We start from the raw sequence: 22,016 nt of genomic DNA, 5'->3' as shown, positions 1-22,016 counted from the left end.
CTTTGAGAGGCTAGTTAAGGATCATATCACCTCTACCTTACCTGACACCCTAGACCCACTTGAATTTGCTTACCGCCACAATAGATCCACAGACGATGCAATCGTCATCACATTGCACACTGCACTATCCCCTCTGGACAAGATGAATACCTATGTAAGAATGCAGTTCATTGTCTATAGCTCTGCATTCAACACCATAGTACAGGCTCATCATTAAGTTCGGGGCCCTGAGTCTGAACACCGTCCTGGACTTCCTGACTGGCCGCCCCCAGGTGATGAAGGTAGGAAACAACACCTCCACTTCTCTCCTGTACTCCCTGTTCACCCATGACTACGTGGTCACGCACGCCTCCAATTCAATCATCAAGTTTGCGGACGACACAACAGTAGTACCAACAATGACGAGACAGCCTACAAACTTTTACAGATGTACAATTGAGAGCATCCTGTCGGGCTGTATCACCGCTTGGTACTGCACCGCTCACAACCAGGGCTCTCTAGACGGTGGTGCGGTCTGCTCAACAGATCACAGGGGCAAACTACCTGCCCTCCAGGACACTTACAGCACCCAATGTCACAGGAAGGCCACAAAGATCATCAAGGACATCAACCACCCGAGCCACGGCCTGTTCACCCCGCTATCATCCAGAAGGCAAGGTCAGTACAGTTGCATCAAAGCTGGGACCTAGAGACTGAAAAACAGCTTCTATCTCAAGGCCATCAGACTGTTAAATAGCCGTCACTAGCCGGCTTCCACTCAGTTATACAACCCTGTCCCTTATTTTTATTTTTTTATTTCACCTTTATTTAACCAGGTAGGCTAGTTGAGAACAAGTTCTCATTTGCAACTGCGACCTGGCCAAGATAAAGCATAGCAGTGTGAACAGACAACACAGAGTTACACATGGAGTAAACAATAAACAAGTCAATAACATGGTAGAAAAAAAAGAGAATCTATATACAATGTGTGCAAAAGGCATGAGGTAGGCAATAAATCGAATAATTACAATTTAGCAGATTAACACTGAATGATAAATCATCAGATGATCATGTGCAAGAAGAGATATCTGGTGTGCAAAAGAGCAGAAAAGTAAATAAATAAAAGCAGTATGGGGGTGAGGTAGGTAAATTGGGTTGGGTAGTTTACAGATGGACTATGTACAGCTGCAGCGATCGGTTAGCTGCTCGGATAGCAGATTTTTAAAGTTGTTGAGGAATAAAAGTCTCCAACTTCAAGATTTTTGCAATTCGTTCCAGTCGCAGGCAGCAGAGAACTGGAAGGAAAGGCGTCCAAATGAGTTTTGGCTTTAGGGATGATCAGTGAGATACACCTGCTGGAGCGCGTGTTGCGGGTGGGTGTAGCCATCGTGACCAGTGAACTGAGATAAGCGCACTTTACCTAGCATAGCCTTGTAGATACCTGAGCCAGTGGGTCTGACGACGAACATGTAGCGAGGGCCAGCCGACTAGGGCATACAGGTCGCAGTGGTGGGTCGTATAAGGTGCTTTAGTAACAAAACGAATGGCACGTGATAAACTGCATCCAGTTTGCTGAGTAGAGTATTGGAAGCTATTTTGTAGATGACATCGCCGAAGTCGAGGATCGGTAGGATAGTCAGTTTTACTAGGGTAAGTTTGCGGCGTGAGTGAAGGAGGCTTTGTTGCAGAATAGAAAGCCGATTCTTGCTTTGATTTTGGATTGGAGATGTTTGATATGAGTCTGGAAGGAGAGTTTGCAGTCTAGCCAGACACCTAGGTACTTATAGATGTCCACATATTCTAGGTCGGAACCGTCCAGGGTGGTGATGCTAGTCGGGCGTGCGGGTGCAGGCAGCGAACGGTTGAAAAGCATGCATTTGGTTTTACTAGCGTTTAAAGCAGTTGGAGGCCACGGAAGGAGTGTTGTTTGGCATTGAAGCTCGTTTGGAGGTTAATAGCACAGTGTCCAGGGAAGGGCCGGAAGTATATAGAATGGTGTCGTCTGCGTAGAGGTGGATCAGGGAATCGCCCGCAGCAAGAGCAACATCATTGATGTATACAGAGAAAAGAGTCGGCCCGAGAATTGAACCCTGTGGTACCCCCATAGAGACTGCCAGAGGACGCGACAACATGCCCTCCGATTTGACACACTGAACTCTGTCTGCAAAGTAGTTGGTGAACCAGGCAAGGCAGTCATTAGAAAAACCGAGGCTACTGAGTCTGCCGATAAGAATATGGTGATTGACAGAGTCGAAAGCCTTGGCCAGGTCGATGAAGACGGCTGCACAGTAATGTCTTTTATCGATGGCGGTTATGATATCGTTTAGTACCTGAGCGTGGCTGAGGTGCACCCATGACCGGCTCGGAAACCGGATTGCACAGCGGAGAAGGTACGGTGGGATTCGAGATGGTCATGATCTGTTTGTTGACTTGGCTTTCGAAGACCTTAGATAGGCAGGGCAGGATGGATATAGGTCTGTAACAGTTTGGGTCCAGGGTGTCTCCCCCTTTGAAGAGGGGGATGACCGCGCAGCTTTCCAATCCTTGGGATCTCAGATGATACGAAGGAGAGGTTGAACAGGCTGGTGATAGGGGGTGCGACAATGGCGGCGGACATTCAGAAATAGGGGGTCCAGATTGTCAAGCCCAGCTGATTTGTATGGGTCCAGGTTTTCCAGCTCTTTCAGAACATCTGCTATCTGGATTTGGGTAAAGGAGAAGCTGGGGAGGCTTGGGCGAGTAGCAGCGGGGGGGCGGGGCTGTTGGCCAAGGTTGGAGTCGCCAGGAAGGCATGGCCAGCCATTGAGAAATGCTTGTTGAAGTCTTCGATTATCACGGATTTATCGGTGGTGACCGTGTACCTAGCCTCAGTGCAGTGGGCAGCTGGGAGGAGGTGCTCTTGTTCTCCATGGACTTTACAGTATCCCAGAACTTTTTTGGAGTTAGAGCTACAGGATGCAAATTTCTGCTTGAAAAAGCTGGCCTTTGCTTTCCTGACTGACTGCGTGTATTGGTTCCTGACTTCCCTGAACAGTTGCATATCGCGGGGGCTCTTCGATGCTATTGCAGTTCGACACAGGATGTTTTTGTGCTGGTCGAGGGCAGTCAGGTCTGGAGTGAACCAAGGGCTATATCTGTTCTTGGTTCTGCATTTTTTGAACGGAGCATGCTTGTCTAATATGGTGAGGAAGTAACATTTAAAGAATGACCAGGCATCCTCAACTGAYGGGATGAGGTCAATATCCTTAGAGGCTGCTGCCCTATATACATAGACTTGGAATCACTGACCACATTAATAATGGAACACTAGTCACTTGAATAATGTTTACATACTGCTTTATTCATCTCATATGTATATACTGTATTATATTCTACAGTATTTTAGTCAATGCCACTCCGACATTGCTCGATCTAATATTAATATTTTTCTTAAATCTTTTACTTTTAGATTTGTGTTTATTGTTGTGAATTGTTAGATACTACTGCACAAGCATTTCGCTACAAACACAATACCATCTGCTAATTATCTGCTAAACATCAGTTAGTATTTGGTAGCATTGCCTTTAAATTGTTTAACAATGTTTAACATTTTGGGTAGTCTTCCACACGCTTCCCACAATAAGTTGGGTGAATTTTGGCCCATTCCTCCGGACAAAGCTGGTGTAACTGAGTCAGGTTTGTAGGCCTCCTTGCTTACACACTCTATTTCCGTTCTGCCCAAACATTCTATAGGATTGAGGTCAGGACTTTGTGATGGCCACTCCAATACCTTGACTTTGTTGTCCTTAATCCATTTTGCCACAACTTTGGAAGCATGCTTGGGGTCATTGTCCATTTGGAAGACCAATTTGCAACCAAGCTTTAACTTCCTGACTGATGTCTTGAGATGTTGCTTCAATATATTCACATCATTTTCATTCCTCATGATGCCATCTATTTTGTGAAGTGCACCAGTTCCTCCTGCAGCAAAGCACCCCCACAACATGATGCTGCCACCCCCGTGCTTCACGGTTGGGATGGTGTTCTTCGGCTTGCAAGCATCCCCTTTTTCCTCCAAACATAACGATGGTCATTATGGCCAAACGGTTCTATTTGCGTTTCATCAGACCAGAGGACATTTCTCCAAAACGTACAATATTTTTCCCCATGTGCAGTTGCAAACCGTAGTCTGGCTTTTTTTATGGCGGTTTTGGAGCAGTGTTTTCTTCCTTGCTGAGTGGCCTTTCAGGTTATGTCGATATAGGACATGTTTTACTGTGGCTATTAATACGTTTGTATCTGTTTCCTCCAGCATCTTCACAAGGTCCTTTGCTGTTGTTCTGGGATTGATTTGCACTTTTCGCACCAAAGTACGTTCATCTCTAGGAGACAGAACGCATCTCCTTCCTGAGTGGTATGACGCCTGCGTGGTCCCATGGTGTTTATACTTGCGTACTATTGTTTGTACAGATGAATGTGGTACCTTCAGGCGTTTGGAAATTGCTCCCAAGGAAGAACCAGACTTGTGGAGGTTTACAATTATTTTCTGAGGTCTTGGCTGATTTCTTCTGATTTTCCCATGATGTCAAGCATAGATGCACTGAGTTTGAAGGTAGGCCTTGAAATACATCCACAGGTACACCTCCAATTGACTCAAATGATGTCAATTAGCCTATCAGAAGCTTCTAAAGCTATGACATCATTTTCTGGAATTCTCCAATCTGTTTGAAGGCACAGTCAACTTAGTGTATGTAAACTTCTGACCCACTGGAATTGTGATACAGTGAATTTTTAAGTGAAATAATCTGTCTGTAAACAATTGTTGGAAAAATGACCTATGTCATGCACAAAGTAGATGTCCTAACCGACTTGCCAAAACTATAGCTTGTTATCAAGAAATTTGTAGAGTGGTTGAAAAACGAGTTTCCATGACTTCAACCTAAGTGTATGTAAACTTTCGACTTCAACTGTAGATACTGTAACCTCTGCATTGAAGAGTGTAAATGACATGGGTGCGTCCCAGTAATATTTTATTGCACCTGAAGTTTACACTCGTTCACTACTTCCCACCAATCGAAAAAGCATTGGATTGGTGGAGGCATGTGATAGTCATTCCCTTTCAGTGAAGGGAAGTGAACAAGTGCACACGTGGGAGGAAGGAGTGATAATTGAGATGTAGCCATGATGGTTAAATGTTGTGAATCTGATACCATGTTAGACCTGTTTCTCTGATGGGCTCTCGGATTCAGTTTCTCCCCTTTTCCTCTCTCCTCAGGAATACATGGAAGACCAGAAATACCGGGATGAGGAGGACCTCCCAGAAAAACTAGATTCCTTTAAAAGTAAGTCATTCTGCCAGGAATGACCTTCCCGGCCTGGAATGTAAGATGTATCGCTGTCCCAATTTTGGTCTGAATCAAAGAGGGTTGTGAGTAAGTTGTGTCTGTGGGTTTCCTGTGGGGGTGTGTGTGCCATATGTCAATGTGTTTGTATTTTGTGTCTGTTTTTTTAGTGTGTCTGTGTGTTCTGACCTGATTTCTAAGTGGGTTGTGAGGCCAGGGGGTTCCACAGCGGTCCAGACAGCAGGAATGTGGCTGCTCCTCCTCTCCTCTGGTTGTTATTGTAATTCTAGGGCTCTGGGGGAACAGGTGGTTTTAGAGAGTAGAATGACACTGAAACCAGGGCCAGATTAGCCCCCCCAGCAGCAGCACCTTGTTAAAAAATACCTGGGGAGAACCCTGGTGTGTGTGTGTCATCATTCACAGACAGGTCTGGTCTGAGAGTGAGAGTTGCAGTAGTGTTCTGTGTGTGTATTTTACTTGCAAATCCTGAGATTATAAACATAGGCCTATAGCAGAGGAGGCTGGTTGGATGAACTATAAGAGGACGGGCTCGTTGTAATGGCTGGAATGGAACAAATGGAATGGTATCGAACACATCAAGCACATTGAAACAACATGTTTGACTCCGTTCCATCGATTCCATTCATTACAATGAGCCCGTCCTCCTTTARCTCCTCCCACCAGCCTCCTCTGGCCTATAGGAGAACTAGATAGAGCCCTGAAGCTATATTTATTTCTTATAACAGCGAATGCTTGAAGGTATTGTTCCCGTTCGAGAGCGGGTGAGAATGAGCAAAGAGCAAGGACACAAGACGTTATTGTTTTGGGAAAGAACGACAGGAGGCTTTCATGTAGCGTCCCACACGGTCTCAGCTGAGGCCTCAAGCCGACAGCCCCACGCCCCAGAGGCTCCAGGGGTTGATGTGTGTATCACACAAATACGTCTGTCAGAGCAAACTCCTAACCATGGAGAGAAGAGAGGGAGGGAAGGAGAGAGCGAGACAATGTGTGATTGTCCGTCCTTGCCCTTTACGCTCACAGCGAAGGCCTGGTGTAAATAGAAGGGCACACGGAAGAGGAGGAAGAGGAGGAAGAGAGAGAAGGCCTCCAAGATATTTCACTCACTTTGAAGACACGAGGAATATCGGAGAGGAGGAAGAAGCCACTTGTGTTGTTGAGACTATCAGTGTGTGGACGGATTGATGGTTGATTGACAGAGCGCTTCAGGACAAGAGGCCCACTCACAGAGCAGCGTGTAGGTGGGAGGCGGAAGAGGGGCCCTCTCCTCAGAGTTCACAAACAGGGTCAGCATTGTCCCCCGACTGCCCCCTCACCCCCCTCCCTACACGGTGACAAAGTTCCACAACTCAAGGCATCACACACAAACACACACACAGAGGCTCCATTGTGACAGGGGAAACAGCTAGGCCTAATCCAGAAACCTGACTAACTACAGAGTTCCAGAGAGAGAGTTCCAGAGAGAGCTGTTTTTATCTCCACAACAAGACATGTCATTGGAGTGGCACTGGGCAGTTGACTACTGACTGATGAAGTATTAGGCTAATGCGTGAACTGTAGGCCAGGCCAAATGAGAGGATCTGTTCATTGCCATAAGGCCAGGACCATATTTTTTCCTCGTTGGCCTGTCTGACCCTAGCCTGCCATTGCGAGACACACCTGCTATGACCAGCTGTGTGTGGGTGTGGTGTGTGTGTGTGTTAAGCAAAGTGTTTTTTTTTTTTTCTTCTTGGTCTTCTACTCTCCCTAATGAGTTGTGTTTGGGTGTGTTATTAAAGGGCCTTTAACTTTATTCGGTGTTACATTGAGACACCTCCACCCTCCTTATTTAGTCTGCTGTGTGTTAACCATGCAAGCTAACCATGCGGTTGTGTGTCGATTTGTTTTGCAGACAAATATGCAGAGTTTGACCTGAATGACCAAGGAGAGATAGGTGAGTAGTGGAAACGACAAGCAGCCAGGTGCTCAACAGTGATACACAACTGCGGTGCTTTGTGTGTGTGTGTGTGTGTGTGTGTGTGTGTGTGTGATCACTGAGCAGTAGTTAAGACCTCCGTGTGTTGTGGGTATGGGATTAACCAGAGGTCTATGAGGGTTTCATGTGTCACTATTGCATCTAACTAGAAAGGTGATACTGTATTTGGCCTACTGGCCTTGAAAACAGGTGTCAGATAAGGTGTGTGTGTGTGTGCGTGTGTGTGTGCGTGTGCGTGTGCGTGTGTGTGGCGTTCTCCTGCAGGGGTGTGCGTGTGGTGTGTGTGTGTGTCTGTCGTTCTGCGGGGGTGTGTGTGTGTGCTTGTTAACCATTCTCCTCCTGTGTGGGCGTCCCCCTGCAGATATGATGGGGATGAAGAGGATGATGGAGAAGCTGGGCGTTCCGAAGACCCACCTGGAGATGAAGAAGATGATCTCCGAGGTGACCGAAGGCGTCAGCGACAGCATCAACTACAGAGACTTCGTCAAGATGATGCTGGGCAAGCGCTCGGCCGTCCTCAAGCTGTGAGTGCGCTGTGTGCTGTGTGTCTCGGGGGGGGGGGGGTATTGGATTGGTGTATGCGGCGCTTGTCGCCAACATATGTACATTGTGTTGCGTCATGTTTCATTGTTATCTCTGGGTGGGTGTGTGACTGACCACGTGCATCGTTACACACAGTTGAAGTCGGAAGTTTACATACACCTTAGCCAAATACATTTAAATTCAGTTTTTCACCATTCCTGACATTTAATCCGAGTAAAAATTCCCTGTCTTAGGTCAGTTAGGATCACCACTTTATTTTAAGAATGTGAAATGTCAGAATAATAGCAGAGAGAATGATTTATTTCAGCTTTTATTTCTTTCATCACATTCCCAGTGGGTCAGAAGTTTACATACACTCAATTAGTATTTGGTAGCATTGCCTTTAAATTGTTTCACTTGGGTCAAACGTTTTGGGTAGCCTCCCACAAGCTTCCCACAATAAGTTGGGTGAATTTTGGCCCATTCCTCCTGACAGAGCTGGTGTAACTGAGTCAGGTTTGTGGACCTCCTTGCTCGCAAACACTTTTTCAGTTCTGACCACAGTTTTTCTATAGGATGGAGGTCAGGGCTTTGTGATGGYCACTCCTATACCTTGACTTTGTTGTCCTTAAGCCATTTTGCCACAACTTTGGAAGCATGCTTGGGGTCATTGTCCATTTGGAAGACCCATTTGTGACCAAGCTTTAACTTCCTGACTGATGTCTTGAGATGTTGGTTCAATATATCCACATACTTTTCCTGTCTCATGATGCCATCTATTTTGTGAAGTGCATCAGTCCCTCCTGCAGCAAAGCACCCCCGCAACATGATGCTGCCACCCCCGTGCTTCACGGTTGGGATGGTGTTCTTCGGCTTGCAAGCCTCCCCCTTTTCCTCCAAACATAACGATGGTCATTATGGCCAAACAGTTCTATTTATGTTTCATCAGACCAGAGGACATTTCTCCAAAAAGTACGATCTTTGTCCCCATGTGCAGTTGCAAACCGTATTCTGGCTTTTTTTATGGTGGTTTTGGAGCAGTGGCTTCTTCCTTGCTGAGCAGCCTTTCAGGTTATGTCGATATAGGACTCGTTTTACTGTGGATACAGATACTTTTGTACCTGTTTCCTCCAGCATCTTCACAAGGTCCTTTGCTGTTGTTCTGGGATTGATTTGCACTTTTCGCACCAAAGTACGTTCATCTCTAGGAGACAGAACGCATCTCATTCCTGAGCGGTATGACGCCTGCGTGGTCCCATGGTGTTTATACTTGCGTACTATCGTTTACCACAGATAAACGTGGTACCTTCAGGCGCTTGGAAATTGCTTCCAAGGATGAATAATGTCAATTAGCCTATTAGAAGCTTCTAAAGCCATGACATCATTTTCTGGAATTYTCCAAKCTGTTTRAAGGCACAGTCAACCTAGTGTATGTAAACTTCTGACCCACTGGAATTGKGATACAGTGAATTATAAGTGAAATAATCTGTCTGTAAACAATTGTTGAAAAAACTACTTGTGTCATGCACAAAATAGATGTCCTAACCGACTTGACAAAACTATAGTTTGTTAACAAGAAATTTGTGGAGTGGTTGAAAAACKAGTTTTCATGACTCCAACCTAAGTTTATGTAAACTTCCGACTTCAACTGTAGGTCTCATGGGACGTTGGTTGGCTTTTGCTGTGTGTGTGGGAATTCACCCTCCGCTGTGTCAGCCAGTTGTTATCTTTCAGCAGGGTTTGGGATGACAGGTGATGACATCATCACTCGCCACATGGCACCAGCGTTTATCGCCATGGTATTCATGGTGGGAGGAGCATAAAACAGACATCCCTCAGTACAGTCTAAGACTTTTCCCTGTCATAAACCACCATTCATTTAAGGGCAACACTTATATATATAAAGAAAACACTGTCAAGGGAAACATCTCTGAGTTGAGACAGGAATGGTCTTTCGAAAGCCAGTCAGCAGGTGTTTTGGACAGGGTTACTTGTGTAAGCAGGGCCTATAATTAACACCTGCCAAATGCGGGTAGATTTTTGGCATTGGCGGGTAAGATGTCTATTCACCAGCCACGTTGGCGGGTGGTCAGGGCTCCACAATGCGAGCATTTCACTCGCATTTGGGAATAAAAATAGTCAAGTGTAATCACGTTTATAGTAAAATAAATGCTGCAGTAGCTGTTTTCAATGTATTTCCTCAGTTTTGTTTCATAGCTGGTAAATTAATCACATAAAGTCAAAGAACTACGAATCCGATATAGCCTATTTCACCTCGGGCTTCAACAGTGCTTCACTGGGGGCTGTGCACACCTGAAGAGCTGAGTAAAATATGAATTTTTAGAAGTGCTGGGCACAGGCATAAAAGTTGGTATAATTTACTCAAAACGAAAGTCTACTGAAGTGAGGTTGTACTTGTGTTTCTTGGCTGTTTACAGTTTTGCTCACAAGCCTGGGTTGGGTTTGGGCAGATATCTGCGGGTCTAGTCAGTGTGTGTTTGCTATTGCATTTCAGCTCTAACTGGACTAAACTGGCCCGGCAGATCCTTAGCCAGACAAGTCTCCTCATAATCCCAAATACACTCATCATCAGGCAGAAACAACTTTTCTCCACTGCTCCTTCCACTCTTTCTTTGTTAATCTCTCTCTCTCACTCCAAATCTTTCTCTCTCGCTCTCTCCCTCACTCTCTCTATCCTTCATCAGTAGAGGTGGTGAGCCTAGCGAGAGAAAAAGACAGAGGCCTTTTCTCATTTGGGAAAAAGTCTGTCCTCCACACTCTCCTCCATGACCYGGAAACCGACAAGTTGTGGAGTGTTCGAGGAGATTTCCATTTGTTAGTAGGCGAACGGAAGACTTGTCCTGCCCTCCTCGATAGCCACCTTACATCGAGGATAGTCATATGTATCCTACCTGAGTCCTTCCCGGAAGAGTTTTAGAATCTGCCACATGCCCTTTGAATCAGCTTTTGTTTTGTCAGATGAGCACACGTTTAAAAACAGTATGCTACTTAACGTTTTATCRATAAAATGTCTTTCACAACTAACTTAATTTGTTTTTAATCACTTTACACATTTATTTTGGGATCCACACTTGTAAACGTAATTTGCCTGATGACGCGTGAGTGGAGGAGTCTCATTTGATACAATGAGACTCCTCCACTCGTTCCCCCTCCCTGCCGCCTCTCCTCGATTACCTTTGACCTTTTTCAAAAGGAGGCGAGGGAGGATACAGGAGTTGAGCAAATCCAATTGAGAAAAGGCCAGAGTAAATGTTGCTACCTTTTATTCTCTGTCTGAGTGATTTGAGACCCCCCCCCCCTTCAAAAACCTTTCTCCCACTCCAGCCTTTTAATGTGTGAATTTGATTGGACGTCATCCAAGTTGGCCACAGCGATCTTCAACTGCACTCTTGTTGTATTATAGTGTTCCGTTTCTCTCCTGGGACGGAGAGGGAGAAAGAGGGGGAGTTGGAGAGAGAGAGAGTGAGGGGTTTGAGGACAGAAAACAGAAGCTATTATATAGTTAGTAAACTGTTATTCAGAGTTTCTTGGCAAAGGAACAATTGGTTTTGTTGCAATTACAGGGAAATAATTTGGGTCGGGTACTACTAACGGCCGGGGGGGTTCTGGGGCCAAGTCCAGGCCTATTGTTTCCTGGGTTGGCCATTTGAGTGCCAGAGTAGACTAAACACACATTTGGCTTTATGCACACACACACACACGCCAGGGTTTCCGTTAGCAAAATGTGGCGCCAGACATTTGACCGGCAACATTTTTATTTCTCGGACATTTCAGAAATGTGCAGGACCCATATGCATTGGGTGAGTAACCTGATAAGGGCATCCACCCACGGTGCTCAGAAAGACCGAAATCACATTTGGAATATGATCATTCATATTAACAGAACATGCAAGTCGAGGATGCAACTACGTGCGGCCCTTAACGAATTCTGATGTGCACTTTGAACATTTTACTTTTCTTCAGCCAACAAGACGAGTAACGAACAGCAAAATCACTAGCTGATGTCAATCTACTATATAGTGCTCTTATTTACATATCCAAAATGTGCATAGGCTCTTGGGGAACTCGTAAACTTGTGTAAGCCTCATTAAAGCTACACAAATGTCAGTGTCCAACCTTAACATGTGATAACAATACAACACAACAGAACAGATGAACCGTAATAACATTTACTCACGGGTAGCCAAAAAGAACTATCTGAAAACCATGTCCCTACTAAGCCACTCCTCCAGTCTTGTGATATGTCCCATTGTGTCATCTCTCAATAACTCAGCATCAATAAACCAGCAATTTTTAAAGACATCAACCCAACTAAGTGACCCAATGCTTGCAACACAGCAGTTGGGTCATCCAAACCCAGCATGTTATGGAGTGTGTGGATGGGAGCATTGTCAACCTATGGAGGCATAGCCAAGGTAGCGAAAATAATGGCCTGCCCAGCATTTTTATACATGACACTATGTATGATGAGATGTTTAATTAACTCAGGAACCACACCTGTTTGGAAGCACCTGCTTTTAATATACAGTACTTTGTATCTCTCATTTACTCCAGTTTTTCCATAGTTTTGGTAGTTATCTGTAGGCTGACCAGAGGTTAGGCCTAGTAGTTAATGAATAACTGTGGATGGTTCTGTCTTGTCCCCAGAGTGAGTTCAGGTCAGTGTGATGGGCTTAGCAGGTTTAGCGTGTGAACCACCACACGGTGAGAGGAGGAATCCCTCTCTTTCCTCACGGAGCCATCAGCCAGCCAATTAGATAATCCTGAGTATTTTAGTGAAACTGTGGTGTGACTGTGCCTGRCGGCTGACTGTGGCTCGCTGCATTGTCATAAGGGAATCTACAGGCATACGTACCAAGGCTATGTGCAGAATCACTGATCTACAAATCATCATGCATCCCAAATAACTACTCATTACATGATTTAAGGTGAGCAAATCTGTTCAGGGCCTTGCTCAGGCTGATCCCCTCGAACACGCTGCTACAGTAGCCATTTAAAAGCCATCCAGTGGAACCATTGGTAATGTAGTCAGGAACAGAGTGGGAAGTGGTTGCCAGGGAAACGTTCGCCAGCAGTGGAGTTGCCGTGGAGGCGGTTTGGCCTCCATTGGGATCAACACTCCTTATGAGCTTATAGGAGCTTTGCTGAGGTTAACCAAAAAAGGAAAGTAAAGACGCCTCGCTCTGAATAGAGGCCGTCAGCTCTCTCTCGTTTTCTATACACGTCACTCCCTTTGTCTGTCTCCTTTGTTTTTTCTTTGTTTGTTTTACTATCTGTCTTCCTCCTTCATTCTCTCAATGCTTTTCTGGGTCTCTCCATCCGTCTATTTTATTCCTCCTTCTCCAGTGTTTCACTTTCAATCTTTCACCTCCCTCCCCCTTTTTATTTGCACTCCTATCGGTCATATTCATATTGTCTCACTCTATAGTTTTCTCTCATTCCCTTGTGGTGCCTGTCATTCTCTCTATCCCAATCTCRCTCTCACTCTCTCTGTGTTTTCCATTAGTGCCGGCTGTCTGCTAATCAGCCGGTTACAGGCTCATTTTCATCTGGCTATATTTTACCACTTCATATTAACTAGGCTTCTTTTCATGTAAAAGTTTCAATTCGCTAGTCCGTTGAGCCCTCTCCCGCAAGAATGAACGATATGCATCTTCTAGCGATCTATTGATAGGACAGTTGCCTGTCAGTCAGTCACAAAGTGAGCGATGACAGGGAAACGCAGCAACGAGGATGAGGCAAAGTGAGTGGTTTCACTCTTGCCTAAACTTTTGTTATTGACCAAATACTTATTTTCCACCATAATTTGCAAATAAATTCATTAAGAATCCTACAATGTGATTTTCTGGATTTCTTTTTCTCGTTTTGTCTGTCATAGTTGAAGTGTACCTATGATGAGAWTTACAGGCCTCTCTCATCTTTTTAAGTGGGAGAACTTGCACAATTGGTGGCCGACTAAATACTTTTTTGCCCCACTGTATATGTGTTGCCACCCTAGGGTCACGCACTACTCATAACGCAAATGTAGAACTTTTATTAATAAAAAACTTAAAATACCGTCAAATTTGAAAAATACCATGATAGGATATTTTGGCCATATCGCCCAGCCCTAATTCATATACAGATCTCTGGTAACAGTCAATTTTCTTTACATGGAGGGAGAGACCATGTAGTGTAAGTTGTAACGATGAGTCGAAATCCACGACTTAGCCTAATTATTGTTTTCTGACATGTTAATTGATTTTCTTTTGCGTGTTTCACATTGCCAGCCACGCAGAGTCATGACGCATAGTAGGCTATTTACTGTGCGTTGATGACAACTGAACAGCAAGTGTTGACTAGTTTATAAAAGGTGTCGATCTGACTGAAATGAAGTCTATTTCCTATATCCCTTTGCCATTCATAAATCATGCAACGTGGTTATATTTATGTCTGTGGAATCATATTGGGACAAGTATACCTTTCCTAGGATGTCGGGGTTTGCCAGACAGTGACGCTAAAATTAGTGACGTTTCGTCAGTGAAGCCTAACCAATCGCATCCGTGAGAGAGACGTTCATTTGGCTCCCTATTTTGCACAGGCTACAGGTAGGCCTAGGCTTTTCTGCAGTGCATATACATTATGAAAACATTCGATGAAGATGGTGAATCATTACTGCAGGAACAATGGGCAATGGAGAACTTTTATTCTGATCCAAATATGATAATTAGGCCCTCACGGACTCCAGGCATTAAAACGGAATTCAACAATATTCAAAAATGTATTGACCTTAGCAGGGAATCGACTAAATGTATTGAACATGAATTAATTTGCCCAAGTTTATCATAAGACATGAACAGAATGCATCAGTGATTCGTATTTCCTGCAACTTTGTGAATGAGGTCACGAGAATGCCCCTGTGTGTGACCGTTAGCGATGATCAGGGGCGCAATTTTCACTGGGGACGGGGGGACACTGAGACAATGCCAAGAGTGTGCAAAGCTGTCATCAAGGCAAAGGGTGGCTACTTTGAAGAATATAAAATATATTTTGATTTGTCTTTTTTGGCTAGAAAATAGTAAAAAATGAAGAAAAACCCTTGAATGAGTAGGTGTGTCCAAACTTTTGACTGGATATACAGTTGAAGTCAGAAGTTTACATGCACTTAGGTTGGAGTCATTAAAACTAGTTTTTCAACCACTCCACACATTTCTTGTTAACAAACTATAGTTTTGGCAAGTCGATTAGGACATCTACTTTGTGCATGACACAAGACATTTTTCCAACAATTGTTTACAGACAGGTTATTGCACTTATAATTCACTGTATCACAATTCCAGTGGGTCAGAAGTTTACATACACTAAGTTGACTGTGCCTTTAAACAGCTTGGAAAATTCCAGAAAATGATGTCATGGCTTTAGAAGCTTCTGATAGGCTAAATTGACATCATTGAGTCAATTGGAGGTGTACCTGTGGATGTATTTCAAGGCCTACCTTCAAACTCTGTGCCTCTTTGCTTGACATCATGGGAAAATCAAAAGAAATCAGCCAAGACCTCAGAAATAATTGTAGACCTCCACAAGTCTGGTTCAACCTTGGGAGCAATTTCCAAACGCCTGAAGGTACCACGTTCATCTGTACAAACAATAGTACGCAGTATAAACACCATTGGACCACAACGGCCAATGTTCGACACATTCTGTCTCCTAGAGATGAACGTACTTTTGTGCGAAAAGTGCAAATCAATCCCAGAACAACAGCAATGGACCTTGTGAAGATGCTGGAGGAAACAGGTACAAAAAGTATCTATATCCACAGTAAAACGAGTCTTATATCGACATAACCTGAAAGGCCGCTCACAAGAAAGAAGCCACTGCTCCAAAACCACCAAAAAAAAGCCAGACTACGGTTTGCAAATGGACATGGGGACAAAGATCGTACTTTTTGGAGAAATGTCCTCTGGTCTGATGAAACGAAAATAGAACTGTTTGGTCATAATGACCATTTTATGTTTGGAGGAAAAGGGGGTATGCTTGCAAGCCGAAGAACACCATCCCAACCGTGAAGTACGTGGGTTGCAGCATCATGTTGTGGGGGTGCTTTGCTGCAGGAGGGACTGGTGCACTTCAAAAAAATAGATGGCATCATGAGGAAAGAAAATTATGTGGATATATTGAAGCAACATCTCAAGACATCAGTTAGGAAGTTAAAGCTTGGTCGCAAATGGGTCTTCCAATGGACAATGACCCCAAGCATACTTCCAAAGTTGTGGCAAAAATGGCTTAAGGCAACAAAAGTCAAGGTATTGGAGTGGCCATCACAAAGCCCTGACCTCAATCCCATAGAAAATGTGTGGGCAGATCTGAAAAAGCATGGGTGAGCAAGGAGGCATACAAAGCTGACTCAGTTACACCAGCTTTGTCAGGAGGAATGGGCCAAAATTCCCCCAATTTATTGTGGGAAGCTTGTGGAAGGCTACCTGAAACGTTTGACCCAAGTTAAACAATTTAAAGGCAATGCTACCAATCACTAATTGAGTGTATGTAAACTTCTGACCCACTGGGAATATGATGAAAGAAATAAAAGCTGAAATAAATCATTCTCTCTGCTATTATTCTGACATTTCACATTCTTAAAATAAAGTGGTGACCCAAACTGATCTAAGACAGGGAAGTTATACTAGGATTAAATGTCAGGAATTATGAGAAACTGAGTTTAAATGTATTTGGCTAAGGTGCATGTAAACTTCCGACTTCAACTGTATATATATATATATATATATATATATATATATATAGCCTGAAACTGGGAAAACAAAACCTTTAATTTTAATAAATGTGTCTGTTTAAATAAAATACATAATTTGAAGAATAAACATTGTGGCAATACATTTTTCCAATCTGGGAAGTAAAGTCGATAAAGTATTCAAATTTTGCTGTGCATTTCAGATGGAATCAAGGCATTAGGATGTACCAGAGGACACAAATATAGCTCTTTCTGCAAATACATTTGAACTACTTCTCCGATTTTGCCGGCTACTCTATGTACTTGTGGAAACACTGTCTTTCCCTCCCTCTCTCTCTACTCCATATCTATTTAGATCAGTATGTCCTGGTTGGGGACATAAGCCCCCTGTTAAACTCAGCAGGGCGTCCTGTTTTGATCGCCCCCTCTGGCCTGACTGCTCGTTAGGGACTGTGTCATTAGTGACTGTCGTTAGGGACTCTCGTTAGTGTGGGACACTGAATGGACACGGCACTGCAGCCATCTTAAATCCTGCCCAGCTCTCAGTTCCCAGGCACTGGGAATAGAATAGAGGCAGTCTTGGAAGGATTGCCAAGCATGTTCCCCAAACCCCATCCCTTTGTGCATGGCCCAAATCCTGCAATAGCATACACATGTGAACGTTCTCTCCCGGTCTCTCACTCATTCACTCACTCTATGGCTGTCCCCGACTAAAAAAATTATTGGTCGACCGAGAGTCGGCTGTTTTTTCAACCAATCGATTGGTCAACATTTTTAAACGTGTATTTTTCCATATATTGACACACCCTATGTTTGAATAAAATCAGCTATATGTAGGCTACTGAGCTTGTCTGATGCTTTAAGCACTGCGATTAAAAATTGATACACAAATTACTAAAGCGGGAGTCTGAGATCAATATAGCCAAACCAGAAGAAAAAAACCTGTTCTGACCAGACCCCCCCCCTCCTCTCGGTGCTGCTGGCCTTCGCTGCAGTTATGCTCCTGAAGTTGGCGGTAATAGGCTACACCAGCGGTCAGCAATAACCAAACAAACACTGTAGATTAGAAATTCTGGTAATTAATAGTAAATGTACTTCTGGTGATACTGGTGTGCCATCCCTGTGGCCTCCCCACCAATGGATTAGTCCACTCACAGGTGTGAATCAGACAGGTGTCTCGGGTGCCATATTGTTTTTTTATGTACACTATATATACAGAAGTATGTGGACACCCCTTCAAATTAGGGATTTGGCTATTTCAGCCACACCCATTGCTGACAGGTGTATAAAATCGAGCACACAGCCATGCAATCCATAGACAAACATGGGCAGTAGAATGGCCTTACTGAAGAGCTCATTGACTTTCAACATGGCACCGTCATAGGATGCTACCTTTCCAACAATTCAGTTCATCAAATTTCTGCCCTGCTAAAGCTGCCTCGGTCAACTGTAAGTGCTGTTATTGTGAAGTGGAAATGTCTAGGAGCAACAATGGCTMAGCTGCGAAGTGGTTGGCCACACAAGCTCACAGAACGGGACCGCCAAGTGCTGAATAATCTGTCCTCGATTGCAACACTCACTACCGAGTTCCAAACTGTCTCTGGAAGCAACGTCAGCACAAGAACTGTTCGTCGGGAGCTTCATGCCATGGCCAAGCAGCCGCACACAAGCCTAAGATCACCATACCCAATGCCAAGCGTAGGCTGGAGTGCTGTAAAGCTCGATGCCATTGGACTCTGGGAGCAGTGGAAACGCGTTCTCTGGAGTGATGAATCGCGCTTCACCATCTGGCAGTCTGATRGACGAATCTGGGTTTGGCTGATGCCAGGATAACTCTACCTGCCCAAATGTAAAGTTTTATGGAGGAGGAATAATGGTCTGGGGCTGTTTTTCATGGTTTGGGCTAGGCCACTTAGTTCCAATGAAGGAACATTTTAATGCTACAGCATTACAATGACATTCTAGACAACTCTGTGCTTCCAACTTTACGGCAACAGTTTGGGGAAGGCTCTTTCCTGTTCCAGCATGACAATGCCCCCGTGCACAAAGCGAAGTCCATACAGAAATGAATTGTCGAGATCAGTGTGGAAGAACTTGACTGGCCTGCACAGAGCCCTGACCTCAACTCCATCGAACACCTTTCGGATGAATTGGAACGCCGACTGCGAGYCAGGCCTAATCGCCGAACATAAGTGCGTGACCTCACTAATGCTCTTGTGGCTGAATGGAAGCAAGTCCCCGCAGCAATGTTCCAACATCTAGTGGATAGCCTTCCCAGAAGAGTGGAGGCTGTTATAGCAGCAAAGGGGGGGACCAACTCCATATTAATGCCCAKGATTTTGGAATGAGATTTTAGACGAGCAGATGTCCACAGACTTTTGGTCATGTAGGGTATTTGGCACAGCTTGATAAAAAAAATCTTGGTTGACCAACAGCCTATCAACCGAACAATCGACCAGTAGACTAAATGGAGTCAGCCCTAACTCACTCACTCTCATGCATAGACACACACAGTATTTAATTTCTTTACGCACAAAAAAATATGGCCAACATGGGTCTTGATCCAGGAGGGGATTAATTGTATCTGCTGCTGCTGCTTAAAACATCCTCTACTTTTTATGTTCTACAGCTGGACACCCCAAATGACCTTGTTGTGCAATGTACTTAGAGTTTAATCACAATACGCTATATATTCATTTTCAGGAATGTTGGAAATGAGTTTTTATTGTTGAAAGAAATTATGAAAGAGATTGGTGTATTTTTTCCCACTATCTAATCATGACACGGGGTTGTTCACTCACAGACAGACCAATCTATCGCTTAATGGTTTTATTTAGACAAATAATCATGTTTTTTAGCTAAATGCTATAGATCCACCTCACACTCAGAGTAATGAGTAGTACTGCTAGGTTTTACACAGTCAAATGTAACAAATAACTACATTTGTAATAAAGAACTGTTCAAATTATACCAAAATATATATATTTTTTAAAACTATTATTCAATAGAGCAATATGAGATCTGTATTTTAACCATTTATCAGATGCTCTTATCCAGAGAGACTTACAGTAAGGGCATTCATCTTAAGATAGCTAGGTGAGACAACCACATATCACAGTCAGATTTACAGGATACGAACAAACAAACAAAAACATTTTCATACACGGCTAAAATCTATGAATTAATGGATTTTACAGTAATATTTTACACACGAAGGTGCCCATAAGCAATAATTTCTGTTGATAAAAACACAAATGTGAAAAATTGGTGGATACAGAGTTTTGGAAACAAACTCTTCACTTTTTAGCAGCTACAGTATTCACACCTGTCACGTGTGCGCCCTCTCTGGCCTCTAGGTCTTAACTCTTAATGATCGGCTATGAAAAGCCAACTGAAAATTATTCATGATTATTATTTGACCATGCTTGTCACTTATGAATATTTTGAACATCTTGGCATAGTTCTGTTATAATCTCCACCCCTCATAGCCTGGTTCCTCTCTAGGTTTCTTCCTAGGTTTTGGCCTTTCTAGGGAGTTTTTCCTAGCCACCGTGCTTCTACACCTGCATTGCTTGCTGTTTGGGGTTTTAGGCTGGGTTTCTGTACAGCACTTCGAGATATTAGCTGATGTACGAAGGGCTATATAAAATAAACTTGATTTGATTCTAGGTCACCACGCTGCTCTTTTTTTTTTTTTTTTTTTTTTTTTTTTTTACCTAGGCAAGTCAGTTAAGAACAAATTCTTATTTTCAATGAYGGCCTAGGAACAGTGGGTTAACTGCCTTGTTCAGGGGCAGAACGACAGATTTGTACCTTGTCAGCTCGGGGATTTGAACTTGCAACCTTTTCGGTTACTAGTCCAACGCTCTAACCACTAGGCTACCCTGCCGCCCCATCGTTATGATGCTCTTCAGACCTACCTGATTACCTTCCCTATATATGTCACTCCCTTTGGTTCCTTCCCCAGGCGTTATTGTTTCTGTTCCAGTGTCATGTCTGTGCGTTGTTTGTGTGTCTTGTTTTTGTATTTAGTTGCGTTTATTTATTAAAACGTTCCTTGAACTTGCTTCCCGACTCTCAGCGCACTCGTTACAACACCCCTTGACTTTTTTTTGCAGTGTTATGTTAGTTACCAACCTTTTCTGAGTCAAGATCACTTCGCAGTCAAAAAGCAAGCCTAGATCTACCGCTCATATTTTCTTTTAATCATTAACCTAATAAAAACAGTTATGTAGGAATGGGGTTTGTGCAGTAGGCCTAATACATTATCACAGCATATTGGCTATATTCCTGGCCTGACAATATTGTTCTTCTCGGATCATATTACACTGAACAAAAAATATAAATGCAACATGTAAAGTGTTGGTCCCATGTTTCATGAGCTGAATAAAATATTCCAGAAATGTTCCATACGCACAAAAAGCTTATTTCCYTCAAATTTTGTGCACAAATTTGTTTACATCCCTGTTAGTGAGCATTTCTCCTTTGCCAAGATAATCCATCCACCTGACAGGTGTGGCATATCAAGAAGCTGATTAAACAACATGATCATTACACAGGTGCACCTTGTGCGGTGGACAATAAAAGGCCATTTAAAAATGTGCCGTTTTGTTACGGAACACAATGTCACAGATGTCTCAAGTTTTGAGGAAGCATGCATATGGCATGCTAACTACAGGAGCTGTTGCCAGATAATTTTATGTTAATTTCTCTACCATAAGCTGCCTCCAATGTCGTTTTAGAGAATTTGGCAGTACTTCCAACCGGCCTCACAACCCTAGATCACGTGTAACCACACCAGCCCAGGACAACCACATCTGGCTTATTCGCCTGCAGGATCGTCTGAGACCAGCCACCTGGACAGCTGATGAAACTGTGGGTTTGCACAGCCGAAGAATTTCTGCACAAACTGTCAGAAGCCATCTCAGGGAAGCTCATCTGCTTGCTCGTCGTCCTAAAAAGGGTCTTGACCTGACTGCAGTTCGGCGTCGTAACCAACTTCAGTGGGCAAATGCTTACCTTCGATGGACACTGGAATGCTGGAGAAGTGTACTCTTAATGGATGAATCCCGGTTTCAACTGTAGCGTGCAGACAGCATGAATGGCGTCGTGTGGGGTGAGCGGTTTGCTGATGTCAACGTTGTGAACAGAGTGCACCAAGATGGCGGTGGGATTATCGTATGGGCAGGCATAAGCTACGGACAATGAACGCAATTGCATTTTAACAATGGCCATTTGAAAGCACCGAGATACCGTGACGAAATCCTGAGGCCCATTTTCGTGCCATTCATCCACCGCCATCACCTTATGTTTCAGCATGATAATGCACGGCCCCATGTCGCAAGGATCTGTACACAATTCCCGGAGCTGAAAATGTCCCAGTTCTTTCATGGCCTGCATGCTCACTCACCAGATGTTACCGATTGAGCATGTTTGGGATGCACTGGATCGATGT

The 22,016-nt window shown here is 43.9% G+C and overlaps 1 protein-coding gene across 1 annotated transcript in view; it reads left to right on the top strand.

The window, feature by feature from the left end:
* The window catches only part of LOC111963855 (allograft inflammatory factor 1-like), a 46,211-nt gene that overhangs the window by 20,183 nt on the left and 4,012 nt on the right, over window positions 1–22,016 (top strand). Inside the window, exons 3-5 of the mRNA XM_023987407.2 lie at window positions 5,234–5,300; window positions 7,210–7,251; window positions 7,655–7,817. Coding sequence (XP_023843175.1) covers window positions 5,234–5,300; window positions 7,210–7,251; window positions 7,655–7,817 — 272 coding nt within the window. The remainder of the gene's footprint in view (window positions 1–5,233; window positions 5,301–7,209; window positions 7,252–7,654; window positions 7,818–22,016) is intronic.

The sequence above is a fragment of the Salvelinus sp. IW2-2015 genome, linkage group LG5, assembly GCF_002910315.2.
Source record: "Salvelinus sp. IW2-2015 linkage group LG5, ASM291031v2, whole genome shotgun sequence".
NCBI classification, from domain to species: Eukaryota; Metazoa; Chordata; class Actinopteri; order Salmoniformes; family Salmonidae; genus Salvelinus; species Salvelinus sp. IW2-2015.
The sequence above is the reverse complement of the archived record's forward strand: the minus strand, read 5'-3'. Positions and strand labels throughout refer to the sequence as shown.